Source organism: Bombina bombina, chromosome 7 (assembly GCF_027579735.1).
Source record: "Bombina bombina isolate aBomBom1 chromosome 7, aBomBom1.pri, whole genome shotgun sequence".
NCBI lineage: Eukaryota > Metazoa > Chordata > Amphibia > Anura > Bombinatoridae > Bombina > Bombina bombina.
The window spans coordinates 209,092,831-209,120,330 of record NC_069505.1 but is presented as its reverse complement, the minus strand read 5'-3'; the positions used below and the strand labels follow the sequence as shown (position 1 = coordinate 209,120,330).

Sequence of the window (27,500 nt, the reverse complement as noted above, 5' to 3'; positions counted from 1 at the left end):
TTTCTTTAATATCAGTTTAAATAGCTCTCTGTGATGCGGCAGTAGATAATCTTATATGTCGCAATATTGGAGCTTATCTGATTCTATCATCATAGAATGATTAAGTACCCATCTGGATAAATCATAATATACTCTTGATTAAATAATGTAGTTTCTTAGTATAATGGAACGTATCTGTTCTCAGTGACAACAAAGTTTAAACAGATAGACGTACAAGCATTCCGCTTATGTTGTGAGTCTCTAAAATTATAACCTAATGTTCATATCAATTTCCACACTTGCAGTAAATTATACTTAATCTGTGTACATTTCACTTTGCATACAGACAGGATTGCCCCGGAAATAGGTTTGTGCACTGTTCTGTTGTATAAGCTGTATTAACGACAGAAATTATGCATACGTGATCAAGCTGCACATACTCATCTAGTCCAAAGCTAATATGATAGTGCTCTGAATATATTTTGTGCACCTTAGTTATGTAAAACACAGTTATCTTACAACAAGCGGTATCATGGATGTGGATGTATACCAAATGCAACTCGAAGTGAGTTAAATTATTAGGCTGTAGCGCCAAACAAAGTTCTATTATTAAGTCTTTATATATTTTGCAAATTGAAGTTAGCTAATACAGGAGAGATAGTACTTGCGATAATATTCAGTACCAGCACCATATATTCAACACCTGATTAGATCTGAGCGTTCATTATCAAGTGAAACCGTGGCTGACTACAGTAATTTGCGGTAGCTTAAGGCTGTCTAAAAACACAGGAGCTCCTAGGACTCCTCACCATTGCCCTATCGTCCCTAACATGTTTCGCAACTAAACGTTGCTTTTTCAAAGGTGAACGCGCCGCAATATTCGCGGCTATTTAAGGCCGTTAGAAACACGCCCCCAATAGGCGTGTAATGTAATTCAGACCAATGATGTGAGATGAGCTAATGATTGACGTGTGGAGACGCATCTGAATACTACTGTTAGGGCAGTTCACTTAATTCTAATTATGAGCTTATTCTTGAGTTCTTCCCAAACCTGAAATTAAATACTGATGCGAATATGGTATAGAAAAAGCAATTAGTCTTTTTGAAAAGTTTTATTTTCCAAATATGTTGACAGAGGTGGCTGATATTGTATTAACCACAGTTACTCTGTGCAAAAGTTAGTATCATTATGATATACATATTTTCTTATCCTGAAGTGTTATTATTTTGTTACTATACCTAACTATACCTAAGATTGTGATCTGTGTGAAACCCAATATATAATATATGGGGATGATTATATTGTGACCTAACGTGTTACATCGTGATTCCAAACATAAGAGGACAAATAATAAATGAAAGGATTCATCAATAAAATACAGGAATAAATCAAAAAAGGGGAGGGGAAATGTGTGTTATAACATCAACCTGACTGGAATTGCTGTGTACATTATATTGTGAACAGGGGGGATTTTTAATCTCGTGTGTGGTTATAATCTTGTAGAGAAGATATGAAAAAAGGGATATATAAAATAGTATAGGGGCGTGAATAAACCATTAATAAAAAATCACTTTCCGTGGTGTTGAAGTGAGTGCACCATCATTTATCTAGTGACTTAGTGTGTGAGTGTGTATTAAGTGTAACGTTGACAGAGTACTGTTTCTGTGATTTGCTGTCTACCTTACATAGACAATCAGATTTTACAAAAAAGGAGTAAAATTATTTACTTCATTTAATCCATATGGTTGGACTGAGTTCAAAAGAAAGATCCATTTGCTCTCCGCTCTGAGTAGGACGTTCTCTACATTACCACCTCTTATGCCCAAATGTATTTTCTGGATCCCAAAGCATTTTAGATCCGACTGTTTGGAATTATGTCTTTTCATGAAATGTCTAGCTACAGAATTTTTCCCTTCTTGCAGATCTTTAGTTGCATTTTTTATATTCCTCAGATGTTCTTGGAGTCTTAGTCTTATTTTTCTTGTTGTCATACCAACGTATACCAGGTTACATTTGCATTGTAAGACGTATATGACTCCTTCTGTATGGCAATTGATGTAGGATTCAATTTTATGGATTTTCCCAAAGTGGTCAGTGATTTCTTGTTTGTTGACCATGAAGCTACAGGTGCTGCATGTTCCGCATTTAAATGATCCTTTCTTGAAGGCTCCCACAGTTCTTGGTCCCTGTAAGTGGCTGGGGCTAATAAGATCCTTTAGATTACGAGTTCTTCTGAAACCAGTTTGTACTTTTTCTCCTACGACTGATGAAATGAGAGTGAGTCTTGATGGGCCAGAGGGATGGGCCCGTGGCTGGATTGGTAAAGGGCAGAGAGCTCCAGTCCGACTCAGACGCCAGCAAGGTGGAGGTGGAGTACTGGTTTGGGCTGGTATCATCAAAGATGAGCTTGTGGGGCCTTTTCGGGTTGAGGATGGAGTCAAGCTCAACTCCCAGTCCTACTGCCAGTTTCTGGAAGACACCTTCTTCAAGCAGTGGTACAGGAAGAAATCTGCATCCTTCAAGAAAAACATGATTTTCATGCAGGACAATGCTCCATCACACGCGTCCAAGTACTTCACAGCGTGGCTGGCAAGAAAGGGTATAAAAGAAGAAAATCTAATTACATGGCCTCCTTGTTCACCTGATCTGAACCCCATTGAGAACCTGTGGTCCTTCATCAAATGTGAGATTTACAAGGAGGGAAAACAGTACACCTCTCTGAACAGTGTCTGGGAGGCTGTGGTTGCTGCTGCACGCAATGTTGATGGTGAACAGATCAAAACACTGACAGAATCCATGGATGGCAGGCTTTTGAGTGTCCTTGCAAAGAAAGGTGGCTATATTGGTCACTGATTTGTTTTTGTTTTGTTTTTGAATGTCAGAAATGTATATTTGTGAATGTTGAGATGTTTTATTGGTTTCACTGGTAAAAATAAATAATTGAAATGGGTATATATTTGTTTTTTGTTAAGTTGCCTAATAATTATGCACAGTAATAGTCACCTGCACACACAGATATCCCCCTAAAATAGCTATAACTAAAAACAAACTAAAAATTACTTCCAAAACTATTCAGCTTTGATATTAATGAGTTTTTTGGGTTTATTGAGAACATGGTTGTTGTTCAATAATAAAATTAATCCTCAAAAATACAACTTGCCTAATAATTCTGTACTCCCTGTATATATATACATATATATATACATATATATACATATATATATACATATATATATATATTCATATATATATATACATATATATATATATATATATATATATATATATACATAAACATACATATATATATAATATATATATATACACAGTATATACATAAACATATATATATATATACATAAACATATATATATATATATACACACACATTCATATATATATATATATATATATATATATATAATATACACACACACACATATATATATATATATATATATATATATATATATATATAACATAATTTATGTAAGAACTTACCTGATAAATTCATTTCTTTCATATTAGCAAGAGTCCATGAGCTAGTGACGTATGGGATATACATTCCTACCAGGAGGGGCAAAGTTTCCCAAACCTTAAAATGCCTATAAATACACCCCTCACCACACCCACAATTCAGTTTAACGAATAGCCAAGAAGTGGGGTGATAAGAAAAAAGTGCGAAAGCATATAAAATAAGGAATTGGAATAATTGTGCTTTATACAAAATCATAACCACCACAAAAAAAGGGCGGGCCTCATGGACTCTTGCTAATATGAAAGAAATGAATTTATCAGGTAAGTTCTTACATAAATTATGTTTTCTTTCATGTAATTAGCAAGAGTCCATGAGCTAGTGACGTATGGGATAATGACTACCCAAGAAGTGGATCTTTCCACACAAGAGTCACTAGAGAGGGAGGGATAAAATAAAGACAGCCAATTCCTGCTGAAAATAATCCACACCCAAAATAAAGTTTAATGAAAAACATAAGCAGAAGATTCAAACTGAAACCGCTGCCTGAAGTACTTTTCTACCAAAAACTGCTTCAGAAGAAGAAAATACATCAAAATGGTAGAATTTAGTAAAAGTATGCAAAGAGGACCAAGTCGCTGCTTTGCAGATCTGGTCAACCGAAGCTTCATTCCTAAACGCCCAGGAAATAGAAACTGACCTAGTAGAATGAGCTGTAATTCTCTGAGGCGGAGTTTTACCCGACTCAACATAGGCAAGATGAATTAAAGATTTCAACCAAGATGCCAAAGAAATGGCAGAAGCTTTCTGGCCTTTTCTAGAACCGGAAAAAATAACAAATAGACTAGAAGTCTTACGAAAAGATTTCGTAGCTTCAACATAATAATATTTCAAAGCTCTAACAACATCCAAAGAATGCAACGATTTCTCCTTAGAATTCTTAGGATTAGGACATAATGAAGGAACCACAATTTCTCTACTAATGTTGTTGGAATTCACAACTTTAGGTAAAAATTCAAAAGAAGTTCGCAACACCGCCTTATCCTGATGAAAAATCAGAAAAGGAGACTCACAAGAAAGAGCAGATAATTCAGAAACTCTTCTGGCAGAAGAGATGGCCAAAAGGAACAAAAAACTTTCCAAGAAAGTAATTTAATATCCAATGAATGCATAGGTTCAAATGGAGGAGCTTGAAGAGCCCCCAGAACCAAATTCAAACTCCAAGGAGGAGAAATTGACTTAATGACAGGCTTTATACGAACCAAAGCTTGTACAAAACAATGAATATCAGGAAGAATAGCAATCTTTCTGTGAAAAAGAACAGAAAGAGCAGAGATTTGTCCTTTCAAGGAACTTGCGGACAAACCTTTATCTAAACCATCCTGAAGAAACTGTAAAATTCTCGGAATTCTAAAAGAATGCCAAGAAAAATGATGAGAAAGACACCAAGAAATATAAGTCTTCCAGACTCTATAATATATCTCTCTGGATACAGATGTACGAGCCTGTAACATAGTATTAATCACAGAGTCAGAGAAACCTCTTTGACCAAGAATCAAGCGTTCAATCGCCATACCTTTAAATTTAAGGATTTCAGATCCTGATGGAAAAAAAGGACCTTGAGACAAAAGGTCTGGTCTTAACGGAAGAGTCCACGGTTGGCAAGAGGCCATCCGGACAAGATCCGCATACCAAAACCTGTAAGGCCATGCCGGAGCTACCAGCAGAACAAACGAGCATTCCTTCAGAATCTTGGAGGTTACTCTTGGAAGAAGAACTAGAGGCGGAAAGATATAGGCAGGATGATACTTCCAAGGAAGTGATAATGCATCCACTGCCTCCGCCTGAGGATCCCGGGATCTGGACAGATACCTGGGAAGTTTCTTGTTTAGATGAGAAGCCATCAGATCTATTTCTGGAAGTTCCTACATTTGAACAATCTGAAGAAATACCTCTGGGTGAAGAGACCATTCGCCCGGATGCAACGTTTGACGACTGAGATAATCCGCTTTCCAATTGTCCATACCTGGGATATGAACCGCAGAGATTAGACAGGAGCTGGATTCCGCCCAAACCAAAATTCGAGATACTTCTTTCATAGCCAGAGGACTGTGAGTCCCTCCTTGATGATTGATGTATGCCACAGTTGTGACATTGTCTATCTGAAAACAAATGAACAACTCTCTCTTCAGAAGAGGCCAAGACTGAAGAGCTCTGAAAATTGCACGGAGTTCAAAAATATTGATCGGAAATCTCACCTCCTGAGATTCCCAAACCCCTTGTGCCGTCAGATACCCCCACACAGCTCCCCAACCTGTAAGACTTGCATCTGTTGAGATTATAGTCCAGGTCGGAAGAACAAAGAAGCCCCCTGAACTAAACAATGGTGATCTGTCCACCATGTCAGAGAGTGTTGTAAAATCGGTTTAAAGATATTAATTGAGATATCTTTGAGTAATCCCTGCACCATAGGTTCAGCATACAGAGCTGAAGAGGTCGCATGTGAAAACGAGCAAAGGAGATCGCATCTGATGCGGCAGTCCTAAGACCCAACATTTCCATGCATAAGGCTACCAAAGGGAATGATTGTGACTGAAGGTTTTGACAAGCTGATATCAATGTTAAACTTCTCTTGTCTGACAAGGACAGAGTCATAGACACTGAATTTATCTAGAAACCTAAAAAGGTTACCCTTGTCTGAGGAATCAATGAACTTTTTGGTAAATTGATCCTCCAACCATGAACTTGAAGAAACAACACAAGTCGATTCGTATGAGATTCTTCGAAAATGAGAAGACTGAGCAAATACCAAGATATCGTCCAAATAAGGAAATACCAAAACCCTATTCTCTGATTACAGAAAGAAGGGCACTGAGAACCTTTGAAAAAAATTCTTGGAACTGAGGCTAAGCCAAACGGTAGAGCCACAAAACTGGTAATGCTTGTCTAAAAAGAGAATCTCAGACACTAAAAGTGATCTGGATGAATCGGAATATGCAGATACACATCCTGTAAATCTATTGTAGACATATAATGCCCTTGCTAAACAAAAGGCAGGATAGTCCTACAGTAACCATCTTGAATGTTGGTATCCTAACATAATGATTCAATAATGATAGATCCGGAACTGGTCTGAAGGAATTGACCTTCTTTGGTACAATGAAGAGATAAAATAAGACCCCAGCCCCTGTTCCAGAACTGGAACTGGCATACATACTCCAGCCAACTCTAGATCTGAAACACATTTCAGAAATGCTGAGCCTTTGCTGTGTTAACTGGGACACGGGAAAGAAAAGAATCTCTTAGCAGGAGGCCTTAACTTGAAGCCAATTCTGTACCTTTCTGAAACAATGTTTCTGAAACCAGAGATTAAGAACGGAATTGATCCAAATTTCTTTGAAGAAAACGTAATCTGCCCCATACCAGCTGAGCTGGAATAAGGGCCGCACCTTCATAGGTACTTAGGAGCTGGCTATAGGTTTCTATAAGGCTTGGATATATTCCAAACTGGAAATAGTTTCCAAACTGATACTGCTCCTGAGGATGAAGGATCAGGCTTTTGTTCCTTGTGAGGAAAGGAACGAAAATGATTATTTACCCTGGAAAGAAAGGGAAAGCAAAGTTGACTTAGAAGACATGTCAGCATTCCAAGTTTAATCCATAAAGCTATTCTAGCTAAAATAGCTAGAGACATATACCTGACATCAACTCTAATGATATCAAAAGATGGTATCACCAATAAAATTATTAGCATGTTATAGAATAAAAATAATGCTATAAAATTATGATCTGTTACTTGTTGCGCTAAAGCTTCTAACCAAAAAGTTGAAGCTGCAGCAACATCCGCTAAAAATATAGCAGGTCTAAGAAGATTACCTGAACATAAGTAAGCTTTTCTTAGAAAGGAATCAATTTTCCTATCTAAAGGATCCTTAAATGAAGTACTATCTGCCGTAGGAATAGTAGTACATTAGCAGGAGTAGAGACAGCCCCATAACCTTAGGGATTTTTGTCCCAAAAAACTCTAATCTGTCAGATGGCACAGGATATAATTTGCTTAAACGTCTAGAAGGAGTAAATAAATTACCCAAATTATTCCATTCCCTGGAAATTACTTCAGAAATAGCATCAGGGAGATAAAACACTTCTGGAATAACTACAGGAGATTTAAAAACCTTATTTAAACGTTTACATTTAGTATCAAGAGGACCAGAATCCTCTATTTCTAATGCAAATAACACTTCTTTAAGTAAAGAACGAATAAATTCCATCTTGAACAAATACAAAGATTTATCAGCATCAACCTCTGAGACAGAAACCTCAGAACCAGAAGAACCATTATCAGTATCAGACTGATGATGTTCATTTAAAAATTCATCTGAAAAAAAAGAGAAGTTTTAAAAGACTTTTATGTATACTAGAAGGAAAAATAACAGACATAGCCTTCTTAATGGATTTAAAAAATAAAATCTCTTATGTTATCAGGAACACTCTGAAAATTAGATGTTGACGGAACAGCAACAGGTAATGTAACAGTACTAAAGGAAATTTTATCTGCATTAATAAGTTTGACATGACATGCAATACAAATAACAGCTGGAGAAACAGATACCAAAAGTTTATAGCAGATACACTTAGCTTGGTAGCTCCAGCATTGTGCAGTGATTTTCCTGAAGTATCTTCTGACTCAGTTGCAACGTGGAACATCTTGCAATATGTAAAAGAAAAAAACATATAAAGCAAAATTGATCAAATTCCTTAAATGACAGTTTCAGGAATGGGAAAAAATGCCAAAGAACAAGCTTCTAGCAACCAGAAGCAATAAAAAATGAGACTTAAATAATGTGGAGACAAAAGTGACGCCCATATTTTTTCGCGCCAAATAAGACGCCCACATTATTTGGCGCCTAAATGCTTTTTGGCGCCAAAAATGACGCCACATCCGGAACGCCGACATTTTTGGCGCAAAATAACGTCAAAGAATGACGCAACTTCCGGCGACACGTATGACGCCGGAAACGGAAATAGAATTTTTGCGCCAAAAAAGTCCGCGCCAAGAATGACGCAATAAAATGAAGCATTTTCAGCCCCCGCGAGCCTAACAGCCCACAGGGAAAAAAGTCAAATTTTAAGGTAAAAAATGTTAAATTAAAATGCATTATCCCAAATATGAAACTGACTGTCTGAAAAATAAGGAAAGTTGAACATTCTGAGTCAAGGCAAATAAATGTTTGAATACATATATTTAGAACTTTATAAACAAAGTGCCCAACCATAGCTAGGAGTGTCACAGAAAATAAGACTTACTTACCCCAGGACACTCATCTACATATAGCAGATAGCCAAACCAGTACTGAAACGAGAATCAGCAGAGGTAATGGTATATATAAGAGTATATCGTCGATCTGAAAAGGGAGGTAAGAGATGAATCTCTACGACCGATAACAGAGAACCTATGAAATAGACCCCTTAGAAGGAGATCACTGCATTCAAATAGGCAATACTCTCCTCACATCCCTCTGACATTCACTGCACGCTGAGAGGAAAACCGGGCTCCAACTTGCTGCGGAGCGCATATCAACGTAGAATCTAGCACAAACTTACTTCACCACCTCCATCGGAGGCAAAGTTTGTAAAACTGAATTGTGGGTGTGGTGAGGGGTGTATTTATAGGCATTTTAAGGTTTGGGAAACTTTGCCCCTCCTGGTAGGAATGTATATCCCATACGTCACTAGCTCATGGACTCTTGCTAATTACATGAAAGAAATATATATATATATATACATACACACACACACATTTAGATATATATACACATGCACACACACATATATATATATATATATATATATATATATATACGCACACACGCATATACAGCATCTCACAAAAGTGAGTACACCCCTCACATTTTTGTAAATATTTTATTATATTTACATATATAGGAGTACACCCCTAAGTGGAAATGTCCAAATTGGGCCCAAAGTGTCAATATTTTGTGTGGCCACCATTATTTTCCAGCACTGCCTTAACCCTCTTGGGAATGGAGTTCACCAGAGCTTCATAGATTGCTACTGGAGTCCTCTTCCACTCCTCCATGACGACATCTTGAGCTGGTGGATGTTAGAGACCTTGCGTTCCCCCACCCCTTCCACAGATGCTCAATAGGGTTTAGTTCTGGAGACATGCTTGGCCTGTCCATCACCTTTACCCTCAACTTCTTGGAGGTGTTTTTGGGGTCGTTATGTTGGAATACTGCCCTGCGGCCCAGTCTCTAAAGGGAGGGGATAATGCTCTGCTTCAGTATGTCACAGTACATGTTGGCATTCATGGTTCCCTCAATAATCTGTAGCTCCCCAGTGCTGGAAACACTCATGCAGGCCTAGACCATGACACTCCCACCACCATGCTTGACTGTAGGCAAGGCACACTTGTCTTTGTACTCCTCACCTGGTTGCCACCACACAAGCTTAACACCATCTGAACCAAATAAGTTTATATTGATCTCATCGGACCACAGGACATGGTTCCAGTAATCCATTTTTTTTTTGCAGGCTTTATTATGCATCATCTTTAGAAGAGGCTTCCTTCTGGGATGACAGCTATGCAGACCAATTTGATGCAGTGCGCAGCATATGGTCTGAGCACTGACAGGCTAACCCCCCACACCTTCAAACTCTGCAGCAATGCTGGCAGCACTCAAATGTCTATTTCCCAAAGACAACCTCTGGATAGGACGCTGAGCATGAGCACTCAATTTCTTTGGTCGACCATGGCGAGGATTGTTCTGAGTGGAACCTGTCCTGTGAAACCGCTGTATGGTCTTGCCCACCGTGCAGCAGCTCATTTTCAGGGTCTTGGCCATCTTATGTAGAGCAACAATTCTGTTTTCAGATCCTCAGAGAGTTCTTTGCCATGAGGTTCCAGTGACCGGTATGAGACAGTGTGAGAGCTATAACTCCAAATGTAACACACCTGCTCCCCATTCGCACCTAAGACCTTGTAACACTAACGAGTCACATGACACCGGGGAGGGAAAATGGCTAATTGGGCCCAATTTGGACATTTCCACTTAGGGGTATACTCACTTTTGTTGCCAACGGTTTAGACATTAATGGTTGTGTGTTAGTGTATATTTGCTGTCCCCTCAAAATAACTTGTTTTACAGGCTGTACACTCACTACTTTACATTGTAACAAAGTGAAATGTCTTCAGTGTTGTCACATGAAAAGATATAATAAAATATTTACAAAAATGTGAGGGGTGTACTCACTTTTGTGAGATGCTGTGTGTATATATATATATATATATATATATATATACATACACACACACACATATATATATACACACACACACACACATATATATATATACACACAGATACATATATGTATACACATGCACACGCCGTTTTTTTGTTTCCTTTTCTTATTACCTGTAGGTTGATTTCAGCCTCGTAAAAAGTCAAACACGCACAGTAATGACGATCTGAATCTATGTCTGTTAAAACCACAACAAAAAATGTTGGTTGCTTCCTTTCTCGCGAGAGCTGCCATCCTCCCGGTTGACAAAACTAGAAAATACAAAACAAAACAAAGGTTACAAAATTCCATTACATAGGTGAATAGGTAAAATGTATAGAAGTAAAGCTATAGGTAAGTGGTGTAAAGAATCCCAGGGGGTATTTTTTCAAGTAAATTTACTCTGAACCATGAAAGATGAATTTTGAGTTCCGTGTCCCTTTAAAGGAATAGTCTAATCAAAATTATACTTTCATGATTCAGATAGAGCAGCAATTTGAAGCATCTTTCTAATTAACTCCAATTATCAATTTTTTTTCCTTCTCTTGGTATCTTTATTTGAAAAAGCAAGAATGTAAGCTTAGGAGTCTGCCCATTTTTGGTTCAGCACCTGGGTATCGCTTTCTGATTGGTGTCTAAATGTAGCCATTACTCAGCAAGCACTACCCAGGTTCTGAACCAAAAATGGGCAGGCTCCTAAGCTTACATTCAAATAAAAATACCAAGAGAACAAAGAAAAACTGATAATAGGAGTAAATTAGAAAGTTACTTATAATTGAAGGCCCTATCTGAATGATGAAAGTTTAATTTTGACAAGACTATCCCTTTAAGTTTGTTCAATGTAGAACTTGTGTTAACTTATTTTTACTTCATAAAATATGTTATTTGGTCAAGGGTGCCCACACATTGACATAAAATAGATAATGTATAAATAGATAGATAGATAGATAGATAGATAGAGCAATGGAGACAGACATATAGACAAACTATATGGGAGCCAGGTCGTGGGCCAGAACATTTTTGGTTTTCATTGGAGAAGTTTCTACCTCCATAAGTCCATTGCCATATACCCACCAGTAATGATATGTTCTAATGACGTGTAGGAGGATTGCTCTGTTACTACAAACATACTGATCGATTTAACTCCTTTACCCTGCACAGCACTCTACAGTGTTGCACGCAGGGAGGCTAAAGGTGGAGAACAGGACGGAAGGAGAAAACCCCTATGAATAACATAAAACTATGGCAGCTGGCGGAATTGCCGAACACAGCTGCTCCTCTACCTGACCGCACATTGCTTGATCTAGGGAGCATGGGACAAAATTCAAATTTTATATAAAAGCAAGAGGTATTTAATGTAATTTTAAGCCCCAGTATATATTACTACTGTACCATTACTTTTCTATTTTAACATTCAAACTTTTTACCCATATTGAAGTAATAAGTACTTGAAATATATTCACACACATACATTTTGCTATAGCTTCCTAAACAGACTGCTTTCATCTGTTGTATATAATGAGTAATTAATAACTTCTCAGTTTAATTTCTAAACTAACATAGAACATACAACTTTTGTTTCTCTTGGTCAAAGAAAAATTTGCAAAAAATAAATGTTAACTCAAAATCAATTAAAAGAGAATGTGTGTGGATGGAAAAAATCAAAACTGGCAGAAAGAATATTTAAATCATAGATGAATATTGCTTTGAAGTGTGAAGTACAACAGCTATAATGTGTTCTGTATTTCACAGCAACATATTTTAAATTTATCTTTGTACTAGAACATTTTAGCTATGTAAATAAATTAGGAAGTGTCTGACAATTCTTGCATGAAATGCCTGTTCCAATTAACTTTTTACTTGCTCATAAAGTGTGAATTATTTTAAAATCACTATTATATATATATATATATATATATATATATATTACCAAAGTGCTCAATATTCCATTTAAATAACATTCATATGCAAAACAAGTGATAGGTACTTATTGTATACATATTGAACATTAAAAAGGTCGACTTTTTAATGGCAATAAGTTTACAATAAGTACATGTTGATATTTTTGGAAGAAAGTCCTGTAGATCACTCTTTTTTTTGTATGGAAGTATATATACTGTGTGTGTGTATATATGTATGTATATATATATATATATACATATATATATACATATATATATATATATATATCATAATTTATGTAAGAACTTACCTGATAAATTAATTTCTTTCATGGTGACGAGGGTCCAAGGGCTAGTTACTGATGGGATATACATTCCTACCAGGAGGGGGCAAAGTTTCCCAAACCTCAAAATGCCTATAATTACACCTCCCAACTCACTCATATCTCAGTTTAACGTATAGCCAAGTTAGTAAGGTGTATGAGGAGTAAAACCATAAAAATGAGGAACAGGATAATGTGCTTTATACAAAAAAATCATAACCCCCAAAAAATGGGTTGGTCTTATTGACTCTCGCCACCATCAAAGAAATTAATTTATCAGGTAAGTTCTTACATAAATTATGTTTTCTTTCATATAGGTGGCGAGAGTCCACAAGCTAGATGGGATATAATACCCAAGATGTGGAAGTCCAAGAGTAACTATAGAGAGAGGGATAAAATAAAAAAGCTAATTCACCTGAGAAATTAAATCCAAAAAAATAATTACGTTTTCTTAAAAATTTAAAAAAACTTAAATAATAGGCACTAGAATCAAACTGAGACAGCTGCCTGAAGAACCTTTCTAATAAAAGCTGCTTCCGAAGAAGCAAACACATAAAAAGTGGCTGCTTTGCAGATTTGATCAACTAAAGCTTCATTCTTGAAAGCCCAAGAGATGCGGCAACTGATCTTGTAGAATGAGCTGTTAGTCTCTGAGGCTGAGACTGCCCCGCCTCCAAATAAGCTTTATGAATCAGAAGTTTCAACCAAGATGCCAAAGCAATGGCAGAGGCTTTCTGACCTTTTCTAGAACCAGAAAAAAATAACAAATAGACTAGAAGTCTTCCTGAAATCTTTAGTAGAATCAACATACTTCAAATCTCTTACCACATCCAAAGAATGTAAAGATCTTTCAAGAGTATTCTTAGGATTAGGACACAAGGAAGGAACAATCATTTCCCTATTAATGTTGTTAGAATTCACAACTTTAGGCAAAAATTTAAACAAAGTCTGCAAAACAGCTTTATCTTGATGGAAAATCAGATAAGGAGACTCACAAGAGAGAGCAGACAATTCAGAAACTGTTCTAGCAGAAGAGATAGCCAAGAGAAATAACACTTTCCAAGAAAGTAGTTTAATGTCTAAAGAATGCATAGGCTCAAAAGGAGGGGCCTGCAAAGTCTTTAATACCAAATTTAGACTCCAGGGAGGATAGATTTAATAGCAGGTTTGATACGAGTCAAAGCCTGTACGAAACAGTGAATATCAGAAAGATTGGCAATCTTGCTGTGAAATAAAAGGGAAAGAACAGAGATTTGTCCTTTCAAAGCAGGCAAACATTTTGTCCAAACCATCCTGAAGAAACCTAGGAAATCTAAAAGTATGCCAAGAATAATCATGAGTGGAACCCCATGAAATATAGGTTTTCCAAACCTTGTGATATATTTTCCTTGAAACAGGCTTACGACCCTGTATCATAGTGTTAATCACTGAGTCAGAAAAACCTCTATGACTAAGCATTCAATTTCCATGCCTTCAAATTTAGAGATTTGAGATCCGGATGGAAAAACGGATCTTGAGACAGAAGGTCTAGTCTTAGAGGAAGTGGCCAAGGTTGGCAACTGGACATTCGGAGAAGGTCCGCATACCAGAACCTATGAGGCCATGCTGGTGCTATTAGAAACACATAAGATTGTTCCCTTATGATCTTTGATATCACTCTTGGAAGAAGAACCAGAGGTGGAAAAATTTAAGAAGGTTGGTAAAACCAGAGAACTGCTAGAGCATCAATCGTTTCCGCCTGAGGATCACTGGACTTGGATAGGTATCTGGGAAGTTTCTTGTTTAGACGTGAGGCCATCAGATCTATGTCTGGAAGACCCCACATCTGCATAATCAGATAAATTACATCTGGATGGAGGGACCTCTCCCAGGATGTAGAGTTTGACGGCTGAGATAATCCGCTTCCCAATTGTCTACACCTGGGATATGAATCGCAGTGATTAGACAAGAGTTGGATTCTGCCCAAGAAAGTTTTAGAGATACTTCTTTCATTGCTAGAGGACTGCGAGTCCCTCCTTGATGATTGATATATGCCACTGTTGTGAAATTGTCTGTTTGAAACCGAATATATGATTCTCTCTTTAATAGAGGCCAAGTCTGAAGAGCTCTGAACATAGAATGGAGTTCTAAGATATTGATTGGTAACCTCGCCTCTCGAGGATTCCAAACTCCATGTGCTGTCAGAGACCCCAGACAGAAACCCTCCTCCAACCCTTAGTCTATCAATTGCCTTCCTATTTGAAGGACACCAAGCACCTACTCAACATTTTAAGCCATGTTGATTGGGATGATAATTGGCTAACTACTAATGTAGTCGGGTTATACTCAAATATCCCACATAATTTTGGCAGTTAGGTTCTCATTGGAATACTACAATAAGTATGACAATACACTCAAACATGATTTGGTTCAAGTGTTGGATTTCTTGTTGACACACAATTATTTTCAATTTGACTGGGAATATTTCCTCCAAAGACAAAAATGTACATTTAACACTACAGAGTACAGAATCTTAATGTACATGTTTCTCAATGTCTAATACACTCTTGGAGCATAAAAATACAAACCACAAAATAGTTCAAATAAAATTAGCTGTCTGTGCTGTGGTTACATAGTAGCCACTAGCCAGTTCTCAAGTCTTCTGACCCAATATTGTCATGTTTTCTTGGGCAGTCATTCTAACTGTTGTATGATTAACATATGAACTACCCATACATCAGAAAAAAATATATCTTTCAAAAACGAAGCCTCTTCTTTAAAAGAAAGTCTTGTTAAAGGGTTTAAAAACATTTCAGAATGTGCACCATGGAAAATAGATCAGACAGTAGAATAAAAGTGCACTTGTACTTCATTGTCTGAGCTATTTTCCGTGGTGCACTTTCTAAACTGTTTGCTTCAAATACTTTCTTTAAAAGAAGAAGCCTAATTTTTTCTATGTAAACCGGCTTTATTTTACCTGTGTACGCAGCTGTGACTGCTGCCATCAGAGCTGAGGCAAACCCATCCATAGTGCAGCTCCTGTATAGCCTCTCTACTCCCCCCCACCCCCTTCCTTTCCCTACAAAAGCCTGTGCGCAATAAACAGTTACAGCCAGCCCTCCTGTACATCATAGGTGACGTCATAGGGGGTGGAGCTAAAATTGCATACTCTCTCTGGTTTTAAATTGCAGCGATTAATCACGATTTTAATTCGCATATGCGATTAATCATGCAGCCTTAATCAATACCTACAAAAGATATATTGACGACCTCCTGTTTGTTTGGGTAGGTACCCACCAGGAAGCCTATGAATTTGTCAATTATCTAAATTCCAATTGAAGTCAATTTATAATTTACTTATCACAAACAGAGTACACCATACTTAAATGCAACTCTTATTGAAGATCCACAACTCCATAGGATTAGCACTGTTTTATATAGGAAACCCATAACATCAAATGCGGTTTTTACATGCACGCAGTAATCACCCTCCCCATACTGGGTTAGGAATAGCCAAAGGGCAATTTATCCGTATAAAACGAAATTGCTCAAATGATTCAGACTTCCATAGAGAAATTGAGGTGATAATACAGTTACAGTAGAGAGGGTACAAAAGTAAAGCAATTAACAGAACATATTTGGAAGTCACAAGGATAAACAGACGTGATATGCGAGAGGTTGATAGACAAAAAAATAAACAGAATAGATCTGATACTTCCAAACTTGTCTTTATAGCTACTTATAGTTCCCAGTTCAGGCAAATATGCAATATTGTTGAGAAACACTTGCCCATCTTGCTGAAGACAGCCTTAAGGACTTTGTTTCCAATGGCTGCAATTTTGTTGCAAAGAGGCGCTGCACTTTGGGTAATGTTTTATCCCCAAATATGATGAAAACCTGTAAGAGAAGCAATAGTAGTTGGCTTAACATCAAGGGTCACTACAGATGTCACTACAGTACATGTATTGCATGTAGTCATGCTAAGATGACAGGTAGTTTTCAGTCAAAGGTCACACAAAGGATGTATGAATTACTAGACAGTACCAATTGTTGAACCTCTTATGTTGTTTATTTGGTAGAAATGCTCTCTATGTGAGAAACAATATGGTGGTTGCTCTATAAGGGAGGCAAGAACCAGAATTAGGGAACACCTTAATAATATTGAACAAGGGTACTGATTGTTCCGATCTAGCAAGGCATTTTATTTCAGTCACAACCAAAATGTCACTAGCTTTAAATGGCAAGTAATTGAGCATGTGCAAGCCCCATTATGAGGAGGGGATGGGGTCAGTAAACTGTTATTTAGGGATGCCTTCTGGATTTTCCAACTTACAACAATAAAACCACAGGGTTTCAATATAGTAGGTGATAGTATCATTTTTTGGCAACGGTAATAGATAGCTTAAAGGCCAGCATTTTTCTGTGATGTTACTACTTTTATGTATTCAGAAATACTAGAATACTGTTTGAAAAAGCTAACAAAAGTGTCAACAGATTCAGTGCAGGATCCTCTGTAATATCTGTCAACTCCCCAAATAATGGTGTAGAGAAATGTATTGGATGTAATACTGCCTCTTTTGCCTAATTAATGCTAGCGATGATTTGCAGATATCCTCCCTCTATAAATTTAAATTATTTTCTGGTATGTACAGCGTGACCTTTTATTATCAAATTAATACTCTGTCTAAATAATTTTGCTAAGTTTGGAATCGGTGAATAAAATATGCTAATATGACATTTATATTAACCCAGTTTGAATAAAAAAAAATCCAGCACATAAATTAAAAATTACATAAGCCTTAGCGTTTTATATTTACACCTCAAATGCAGGCTGAGGTGTATAATATAACATATCTATGACAAATTGGCAAATTTCTAGCGGTTGTTAACAATATTGACACAAACATATTGACCCAAAGGTATCTTATGTAAATTTCAGGCAATACTATCCCTTGCACTACACAAATATATACCCAAGTTTCTTTTAATCAACCATTCATGTTACCTTATAGGTATCCCGTCCTATTCACATTATACAATACAAATCTAGTTCTGTACCCCAATACCTGCATTCATTAGCTTCACCTAACAATGGTGCCAGGATTTGTTTCTGAACTGAAATCTCTAAGACCTTAACAAAGCCATTCCATTTCCAAATAAAATGTTCTGCTCTTTGTTCTTTTCCATACATATCATATACCTCAATGGACATTTGTTTTCTTAAATGTTCTATAATCTTTTTAACATTAGGGACATTAGATGAAAGCCAGGATCCTAAAACACATTTTCTTGTTATTATTACCATTACCACAAAAGCCTCTGATTTTTTTTAAATTATTATTATTATTATTGGTTATTTGTAGAGCGCCAACAGATTCCGCAGCGCTATATAACCAACGTTATATAAAATTTTTAAAGTTTAATTGCAGATTTGTTTTAATACTTTAGATGTCCAGCAGCTTATTTTAGCCCATAATTGTTTAATCTCTGGGCAATCCCATAAATAGTGTTTAAGACTTGGATTACTCGGTTTACATTTAATGCATTCATTCTTACAATTGAACCATTTATTAACTGTTTTTGGTGTCACATAGAATTTATGCACTATATTAGTTTGTGATTACCCAAACTATGCATCACTAGACACTTGATGGATACGTTTTAAGCTTTTGTGCAACTCTTCTATAGAGACCTGCTCTTCCATCTCCCTATTCCAATGCTCTGAAAGTTCTAGATCTGAAACATATTTCAGAAAGGCTTGAGCTTTTACAGGGTTTTTTGGTAATGGGTAAGAAAGAAACTTCCCATGGGAGGTCTTATTTTGAATCCTATTCTATACCCCGAGAAATAATATTCTGACGCCACTGATTTTGGACAGAATCTGTCCAAACTCTTTGAAAAAACTTTAGTCTGCCCCCTACCAGAAGAACTGGTTTGAGGGTCGCACCTTCATGCAGGTTTAGGGGCAGGATTTGTTTTCTTATAAGGCTTGGATTTATTCCAATTCGGAGATGGTCTCCAATTAGAGCCAGAGGCCTTAGGGGATGGAATAGTTTTCTGTTCTCTATTCTGACTAAAGGAACGAAAACGATTGGGAGCATTCAATTTACCCTTAGATTTTTTCTCTTGGGGCAGAAAAACTCCCTTACCCCCAATAACAGTGGAGATAATAGAATCCAATTGTCAAATCAAAAAGATTTTTACCCTGAAAAGAAAGAGATAATAATCTAGGTTAGACACCATGTCAGCATTCTAAAATTTGAGCCATAAAGCTCTTCTAGTTAGAATGGCTAAAGACATAGATTTGACATTGATTTTCATAACATCAAATATAGCATCACAAATAAAATGATTTGCATGTTGAAGTAAAAGAATAATGTTAGATAATTCAGGATATGAAGACAACTGCTGTGCTAAACTGTCTAGCCAAAAAGTAGAAGCAGCAGTTACATCAGCCATATATATATAACTGGTCTAAGAATATAGCCATTATGTAAATATGCCCTTCTAAGATAGGATTCAAGCTTCCTATCTAAAGGGTCTTAAAAGAAGTGCATCTTCATAGGAATGGTAGTACGTTTAGCAAGAGTGGAAATAGCGCCATCAACTTTAGGGACTGTTTCCCAAAGTTCTAAATTAGCAACAGGTAAATGATATAATTTCTTAAACCTAGAAGAAGTATTAAAAGAGGTACCAGGTTAAGACCATTCTTTAGCAATCACATTGGAGATAGCGTCTGGAATAGGAAATACTTTGATAGTCTTAAGACTGTCTTTGCTGCCGCTCCAGTTCTGGCTCATCCTAACCCTGCCCTGCCTTTTGTTCTTGAGGTCGATGTGTCTGAGACTGGAGTAGGTGCCCTCTTGTCTCAACGTCCTACGTCTGACGGTTCCTTGCATCGGCGACAGGGAATTACTGGCCATAATTTTGGCACTCAAGGAATGGAGGCATATTCTCGAGGGTACTAGCGTACCAGTGCTCATTCTTACTGACCACAAGAATTTAACTTATCTATCTGAAGCAAAACATTTGTCGCCCCGACAGGCCAGATGGGCGCTATTTTTGTCTCGGTTTAATTATGTGGTCTCCTACCTGCCTGGTAGTAAGAATGTTAGGGCTGATGCCCTCTCTCGACAATTTTCGCCCCTGTCCAAGGAGGATTTTATACCTACTCCAGTTATACCTCCTGACCATATTTTGGCTACCATACGTACTAATTTGACTTCTCCCTTGGGGAGGAGATCCTGGCTGCACAAACCAATGCACCTCGTGAGAAACCTAGTGGTAAGTGTTTTGTTCCTGAGAATCTTCTAACTAAACTTTTGCAAACATACCACTATCCTAAAGCCGCAGGTCACACAGGCAAGAACCAAATGATTTGGTCTGTCACTCAACAATTCTGGTGGCCAAGTCTTTGTTCTGATGTTGCTGCATATGTTGCCTCCTGCTCAGCTTGTGCACAGAATAAGACTCCTCAACGTCTTCCTGTGGGTCTTCTTCAACCTATTGCTAACGGTGAGTGTCCTTGGACACATCTTTCCATGGACTTGATTGTCGAGCTCCCTGTTTCCAATGGCAATACTGTTATTCTTATGGTGGTTGACCGTTTTTCTAAAATATCACATTGCATTCCCTTGAAGAAGTTGCCTACGGCTCAGGAGCTTGCTTCAATTTTTGCCCGGGAGGTCTTCCATTTACATGGGTTACCCAAGGAGATAGTGTCGGACCAGGGGTAGCCAGTTTGTCTCCAGATTTTGGCGTTCCTTTTGTGCTCAAATGGGATTCAGCTTTCCTTCTCCTCGGCATATCACCCTTCAATGCTTCCTCCAAGTTATCCCTGTTCATGGCGAATTATGGGTTTCAACCATCCTTGTTGCCCGATTCATTCATGTCTCAGGGTATTCCGGCTTTGGAGGAGCATCTCCGGCAACTCCGTTCCACGTGGGTGCAGATTCAGGATTGCCTTCATCGTTCTATGCAGCGCCAAAAGTTCCAGGCTTATCGTAAGCGTCTGCCCACGCCTTCCTACCAGGTTGGTGACAGGGTTTGGCTGTCCTCCTGCAACTTGAACCTTCATGTGCCTTCCAATAAACTGGCTCCCCGTTATGTTGGTCCTTTTCGAATACTCCGACGGATCAATCCTGTAGCCTATGCTCTTGACCTTCCTCCTGCAATGCGCATCTCCAAAGTTTTTCATGTCTACCTCTTGAAACCATTGGATTGTAATTGGTTTACCACTGTGTTGCCTCATCCCCGTCCTAACTTTGTTGACAACCATGAAGAATATGAGGTCAGCAGCATTATTGACTCTCGTATGTCCAGGGGCCGCGTACCGTATTTGGTTCACTGGAGGGGTTATGGTCCGGAGGAGCGTTCATGGGTTCCCTCCTCTGATGTTCATGCTCCCGCCCTCCTCCGTGCCTTCCATCCCTGTTTCCCCAATAAGCCTTTTGTCCTCCCACGGGGAGGGTCGTTGAGGGAGGGTACTGTCAGGGTTTTTTCCCTGCTTTGTTTGCCATGTGCTGCTGGCAGCCATTTTACTCACCTCTTTTGCTGACTCTGGTGCATAATGTGTGATGCTGCTCATTTCCTGCATGCCCTTTTATGGCCAGACTGGTGTACATCATCCATGTGAGACAGGTTGCAGTCTCAGAATTGTGATGTCATCACTTATTATTTAAAGGGCCTCTGTTCAGTATGCTTTGCTCTTGGGTTGTCTCAGACCTGTTTGTGAGAGTTCCTGTTCTTGTGTATTACTGGCTGTCTGACATTCCCTCCTGGTTCTGATCCCTGGGTTGTTCCTGACTCTGCTGTTCTCCATGTTCCTGATTCCGGCTCATCTGACTATTCGCTTTTGGCTTCTGACTCGGCTCGTCTGACTACCAGCTCTGGTTTTGACTTGTGGACTTTTTATTATTTTTTGCTATTAATAAAGGTGTGATAATTTTGCACTTCTCGTCTCAGTCTGATTCCTGGCATCCTGACAGTGAAATGATGCATCATGCATGACGTAAATAGTGTCATCACATGCGCGTTTGAGCAGAAATTTTTAAAAGTTCTACCTTACTAAAGCAGGTAAGAAAATCGGCTTGCTGGGCAATATAAAACGTTTTTAACAAAAATAAGCTTTACAGAATGGATTACAATGTGGTTATTACATAGCATCCTCCAAATTTAAAAATGAATTAATAGCTCCAAAAAAACCTGTATGTTTCACAGACTCTACAAACCTTGACAAATATTTAGCCACTAATTAAAAAGTCGCTAAAAAAAGAGCACACTGACTCAAGGCATGTATACAAACAATATATAACAAGTGCCCAATCCATAGCTGAGAGTGTCTCATATTAAAAAGAAAAAGTATATACTTAACGTGTAAGACACCCATCCACATATAGCAGACAGCCAAACCAGTACTGAAACGTATCAGCAGAGGTAATGGTAAAAGGGTAAAATGTTGATCTATAAGGGAGGCAGCAGATGAATCTCCGCAACCGATTTACAGAGAGCCTTATGAATAGATTTCCCATAGGTGAAAACATGGTATCATCAGGCCCCTTCGCATCCCTCAGACAAACACTGCACTTAGAGAGGAACTGAGCTTCAATATGATTAGAAGCGCCTTTAAAATGAAAAAATAAAGCACATTATGCTTCACCACCTCCTAGGAGGCAAAAGTTTTTTAAAATTGAGGTATGAGTGAGGTGAGGGGTGTATTTATAGGCATTTGAGGTTTGGGAAACTTTGCCCCTCTCCTGGTAGAATGTATATCCCATCAGTAACTAGCTTGCTGACTCTCACCAACCTATATGAAAGAAATATATATTTATATACACACACAAACACATACACACACAAACACATACACACACAAACACATACACACACAAACAAAACACATACACACACAAACACATACACACACCAAACACATACACACACACAAACACATACACACACACAAACACATACACACACACAAACACAAACACATACACACACAAACACATACACACACAAACACATACACACACAAACACATACACACACAAACACATACACACACAAACACATACACACACAAACACATACACACACAAACACATACACACACAAACACATACACACACAAACACATACACACACAAACACATACACACACAAACACATACACACACAAATACACAAGCAATCACTTTTGAAAAGTTTCTTTTTTGCAGTGTTATGGCCTTTTCATCTGGAATATTAATGTATTTAAATACGTTTGCAAAACACATAGAAGTGACCCCCCATGTTTACACGCTAAATAAATTGAAAGGTTACATAAACAAGGGAAATCAAACATCTTCTTAAAAGACTCACTGTGTGCTGCCTTTTTACTGTATTGTAGCATATTTAGATTTTGTGCAATCACAGTTGGTTGGAGTATTTTGAGAAAATAAATCAATTTCCAGGAATGTGCTAATAAGATAACCAATCTGATACAAACACTGATCCAAAAACACGAAATGCTGACCATATGCTGCTGAGTATCCCAAGTTCTAATGTTGAACATTAATACAAAAAAAATATTTTATACTTCTTTCCATGTGTTTAATATACTGGGAGCAGCTCCCATACCAAATGGAATCATCACTGCACCTACAAGTGCAGGATTTCTCACAGGCACTGCAGTGTGCGCTAGGGTTAACTAACTGTCCTCCATAAAAATACTGGACTTTCTGTAGGTAACTGTGCACAATTGGTCTGTAGGGTCACACAATACCCCCCAAAAATCTACCTTAGTCCCCCACTCATGACTATGACGATATTTTTCACAACTATACAGTCATTTTAACCCTTGGCTGCTAGTAACATAAAAATCAATATTTGTATCTCCTTTGGTGGCCATGTAAAACATGTAAACAGGAATAGATTGACCCCTCTTACTGCCCTCACTTTTTTCTTGCTCCATATTTTATAATGCATTGAAATTATAGGAGAACTCATACAATTAGCCAGTCCACTCAAGACTTAAAAATACAATTGGACATTTTTGTGTCCTGTGTTTTTGTGAAGGATTATGCTGACAACCTGCTAAAATACAGGACTGCCCTGTTGAATACTAAACACCTGGCAACCCTAGCAAGTGCCTAGCTGCCCCTTCTCTCAACGAGGCCATTCCTGGCTGATAAAGTGGAAGAGTACTTATCGATGGCCTATTGTATTGCACCCTGTGATTTGGTTTAAAGGTAGGAGGAAAGGAAGGAAAGTGCACTGCATTACATTGATTTTTGTATCTGTCTGAACTCATCAGCATGTCTGCCTACAGGTATCATCCATTATGTCATTAAAGGGACACGAAACATCTTGCTATTACATTTTTGTTGTCTTGCTACAGAATAACATCAGCCAAGGGTAAACATTGTAAAAACAAAATAAGATATTTGTTTTTGCTGCAATCTGTTTTTCACTGTCAAAATCTAGCCCCCCCCCCCCCCCACACACACACACACACACTTGCCTCATCTGGAGTAGTCAAAGCAGGCTTGTTGCTAGAATAGGCAGGGCAATACATGGTCATTATGTTTTGCTGCTTTTTATCTGATAATCTCTGCTGGAGCCCCTTACGGACAGATATATGAGAGGATTATGCTTGAGAAGTCTACAGAGTGCCTGTTCTGAGATTTAGAATTAAATTACCTGAAAATAGTGCAAAATAAATAAAAAATGTAAATGCATGTAGTTTTACTATGCATAATAAACAATTATATTACAATCTCAAGGTACTTACTGTCCCAATTTCAGTTTGATAGAATTAAGTATTTAAAAAAAAAAAAAACTACCAAATTTTTGGGGAATTTGTGATGAACAAATAACCACTAGAGGGAACTAGAGACTCATGACTCAGAAGAAAGCACCTGTTGCTCCCTTTTTCCTGTACGTACCTATAACAAAGTATCCTCGCTGATTAAGTATCATGCCTTAGCTTTTCTAACAGTCAAACTATGGGTACACTTGTGGGAGTTAAGGTAAATGATGTTATGGGTATAGCTAAGGGTAATGGGACATTAAAAAAAATGCAATATAGTTTCATTCTTTATTTTAACTTATTTCTTTGTAACTTAACTTTGAATCTTAACTTTTTTAACTTCTGAGAAATGGAACTGCTCTCTCCAGACTTCACACTTGCCACATATCTGCCCTTTACAAATTTACCAGATGAGATACTGCAAACAACAGTGGTCTACTTGTCCAATTTAACGTGAAACTTGTACTGCAGTATTGGCCCCATAGCTCCTACTAACTCTACACTAGTTGACATGTGCAACTGCTTTACTGCTTAAGAGGGACGTGTGTCTGCAAGTGTCACAAGAAGATACTGATTTATTCGGGACAGGAATATGAGTTTACCCCCAGTGTGCATAAAAATGCTTTGAAAGGTCGTGTTTTAAATGTATCAATTAAAAATATTGACTATAATGTCCTTTTACATACACAGATCACACACTCCATCCTGCCAATGTTAGGAAGAGGTGGACTTCTACTTATTTAACATCGGTGACTAATGACAACCTCCCAGTTCTTCTCCACTTCATGTACGTAAACCAACTTTACAAATGCCAATATATGTAGAGGTCCGTAGAACACATACAAAACAGAGATGTCGCGTTACATTTTACATTTCCTAAATACAACCCCAATTCTGAAAAAGTTGGGACAGTATGGAAAATGCAAACAAACAAAAAAAGTATTTTGAAAATTCAATTCACCCTGTAATGAAAACACATTATTAACACATTTGATGTTTTACATTGTGAATTTAAAGTAATTTTGAAAATATTCACTCATTTAAAATCTGATGACTGCAACACACTCTACAAAAGTTGGGACAGTTGACGGTTTACCACTGCGTAATATCACCTTTTCTTTTAATAACACTTATTAAGCGTTCGGGCACTGAAGACACCAGTTGGTTAAGTTTAGCAAGCGGAATTATCCCCATTCATCCATTATGCAAGTCTTTATTGCCTTATTTTGCAATTCATGATGTGCCACACATTCTCAATCGGAAACAGGTCAGGACTGAAGGCAGGCCATGCAAGCACCCGCACTCTCTGCTTACACAACCATGCGCTTGTAATCCGGGCATAATGTTGGTTGGCGTTGCCCTGCTGGAAAAAGCAGGGACGTTCCTGGAAAAGACAACGTCTGGATGACAGCATATGTTGCTCCAAAATGTATACATATCTTTCTGCATTAATGGTGCCCTCACAGATGTGCAAGTTACCCATGCCACAAAACACGATTCCACTGTACTACTGTCCATCTCAGATGGAACAAGCACAGAGAAGTCGGTGGAGCTTCTGGAAAATGTTGATGTATGAATTCTGCCTTGCATATCAAAGCTTTAACTTGCATCTGTGGATGCAGCTGCAAATGGTGTTGACTGACAAAGGTTTCCCAAAGTATTCCCGAGCCCATGTCAGGAGATCCATTACAGACTCATGACGGTTTTTGAGACAGTGACATCTGAGGGATCGGAGATCACGCGCATTCAGAAGTGGTTTTCTGCCCTTGCCCTTTACGCACCAAGATTTGACCGGATTCCTTGAATTGTTTAATTATATTGTGCACTGTAGAAGTTGAAATGCCCAAAATCCTACTAATTTGTCTTTGGGGAATGTCTCTCTAAAAGTTGACGCATCTGTTGGCAGATTGGTGAGTCTCGACTCATCCTTGCTCTTAAAGGACAAGGCCTTTTTTGGAGGCTCCTTATATACTATCATTACACGATTGCCTCACCTGTTTCACATCACCTTCTTATTCCCACTTGCCACATCACAATTAATGCTAAATTGCCCCTATCCTAACTTTTTTGGAACGTGTTGCAGTCATCAGATTTGAAATGAGTGTATATTTTTAAAAATACATTAAATTCACAAAGTAAAACATTAAATAATGTGTGCTCAATATAGTAAAGGGTTCAAATTATTGTATGTTTAAATATCAATGATATGAAAGCTTTCAGGATGGTGTGATTGCTAAGGAAATATATTTTTTAATGAAGGATCTTACAGAAAAGGTTAGTCTAATTACTGACCTAAGCTTTCCTTCTTGCTAAGGTGAACTTAAAGAGACAATTTACCCAAAAATGTTCTACTCTTTAATTTGTTCCAACTCATCTATTTTACCTGCTGGAGTACATTGAATTGTTTACAAATAGCTTGTTTACCATATTTTTGCATTTGAAATAGCTGATTTAGCCTGTGGTGTCTCCACCAATACTGAAAGTTTTTGGACTTAAAGGGACATTAGAGACTTTAAAGAGACATGAAATCCAAATGTTTTCTTTCATTATTTAGAAAGAGCCTGTCATTTTAAACAACTTTCTCATTTAAATCAGAAATCAGCTATTTCAAATGCGAACATAAGGGTAAAGGAGCTATTTTTAAACAATTTAAAATACTCCAACAGGTAAAATGGATCATTAGGAACAAATTAAAGGAGTAAACTAACCCTTTTTAATTTCTTATGCAAGTGGTCACTTTGTTAGC

At 37.7% G+C, this 27,500-nt stretch overlaps 1 protein-coding gene across 1 annotated transcript in view; it reads right to left on the bottom strand.

Annotated features, from left to right (window-relative positions):
• SBF2 (SET binding factor 2) overlaps positions 1-27,500 on the bottom strand; it is a 1,344,181-nt gene that overhangs the window by 887,895 nt on the left and 428,786 nt on the right. Inside the window, exon 3 of the mRNA XM_053720592.1 lies at positions 10,895-11,032. Within this exon, the coding sequence (XP_053576567.1) occupies positions 10,895-11,032 (138 nt within the window). The remainder of the gene's footprint in view (positions 1-10,894; positions 11,033-27,500) is intronic.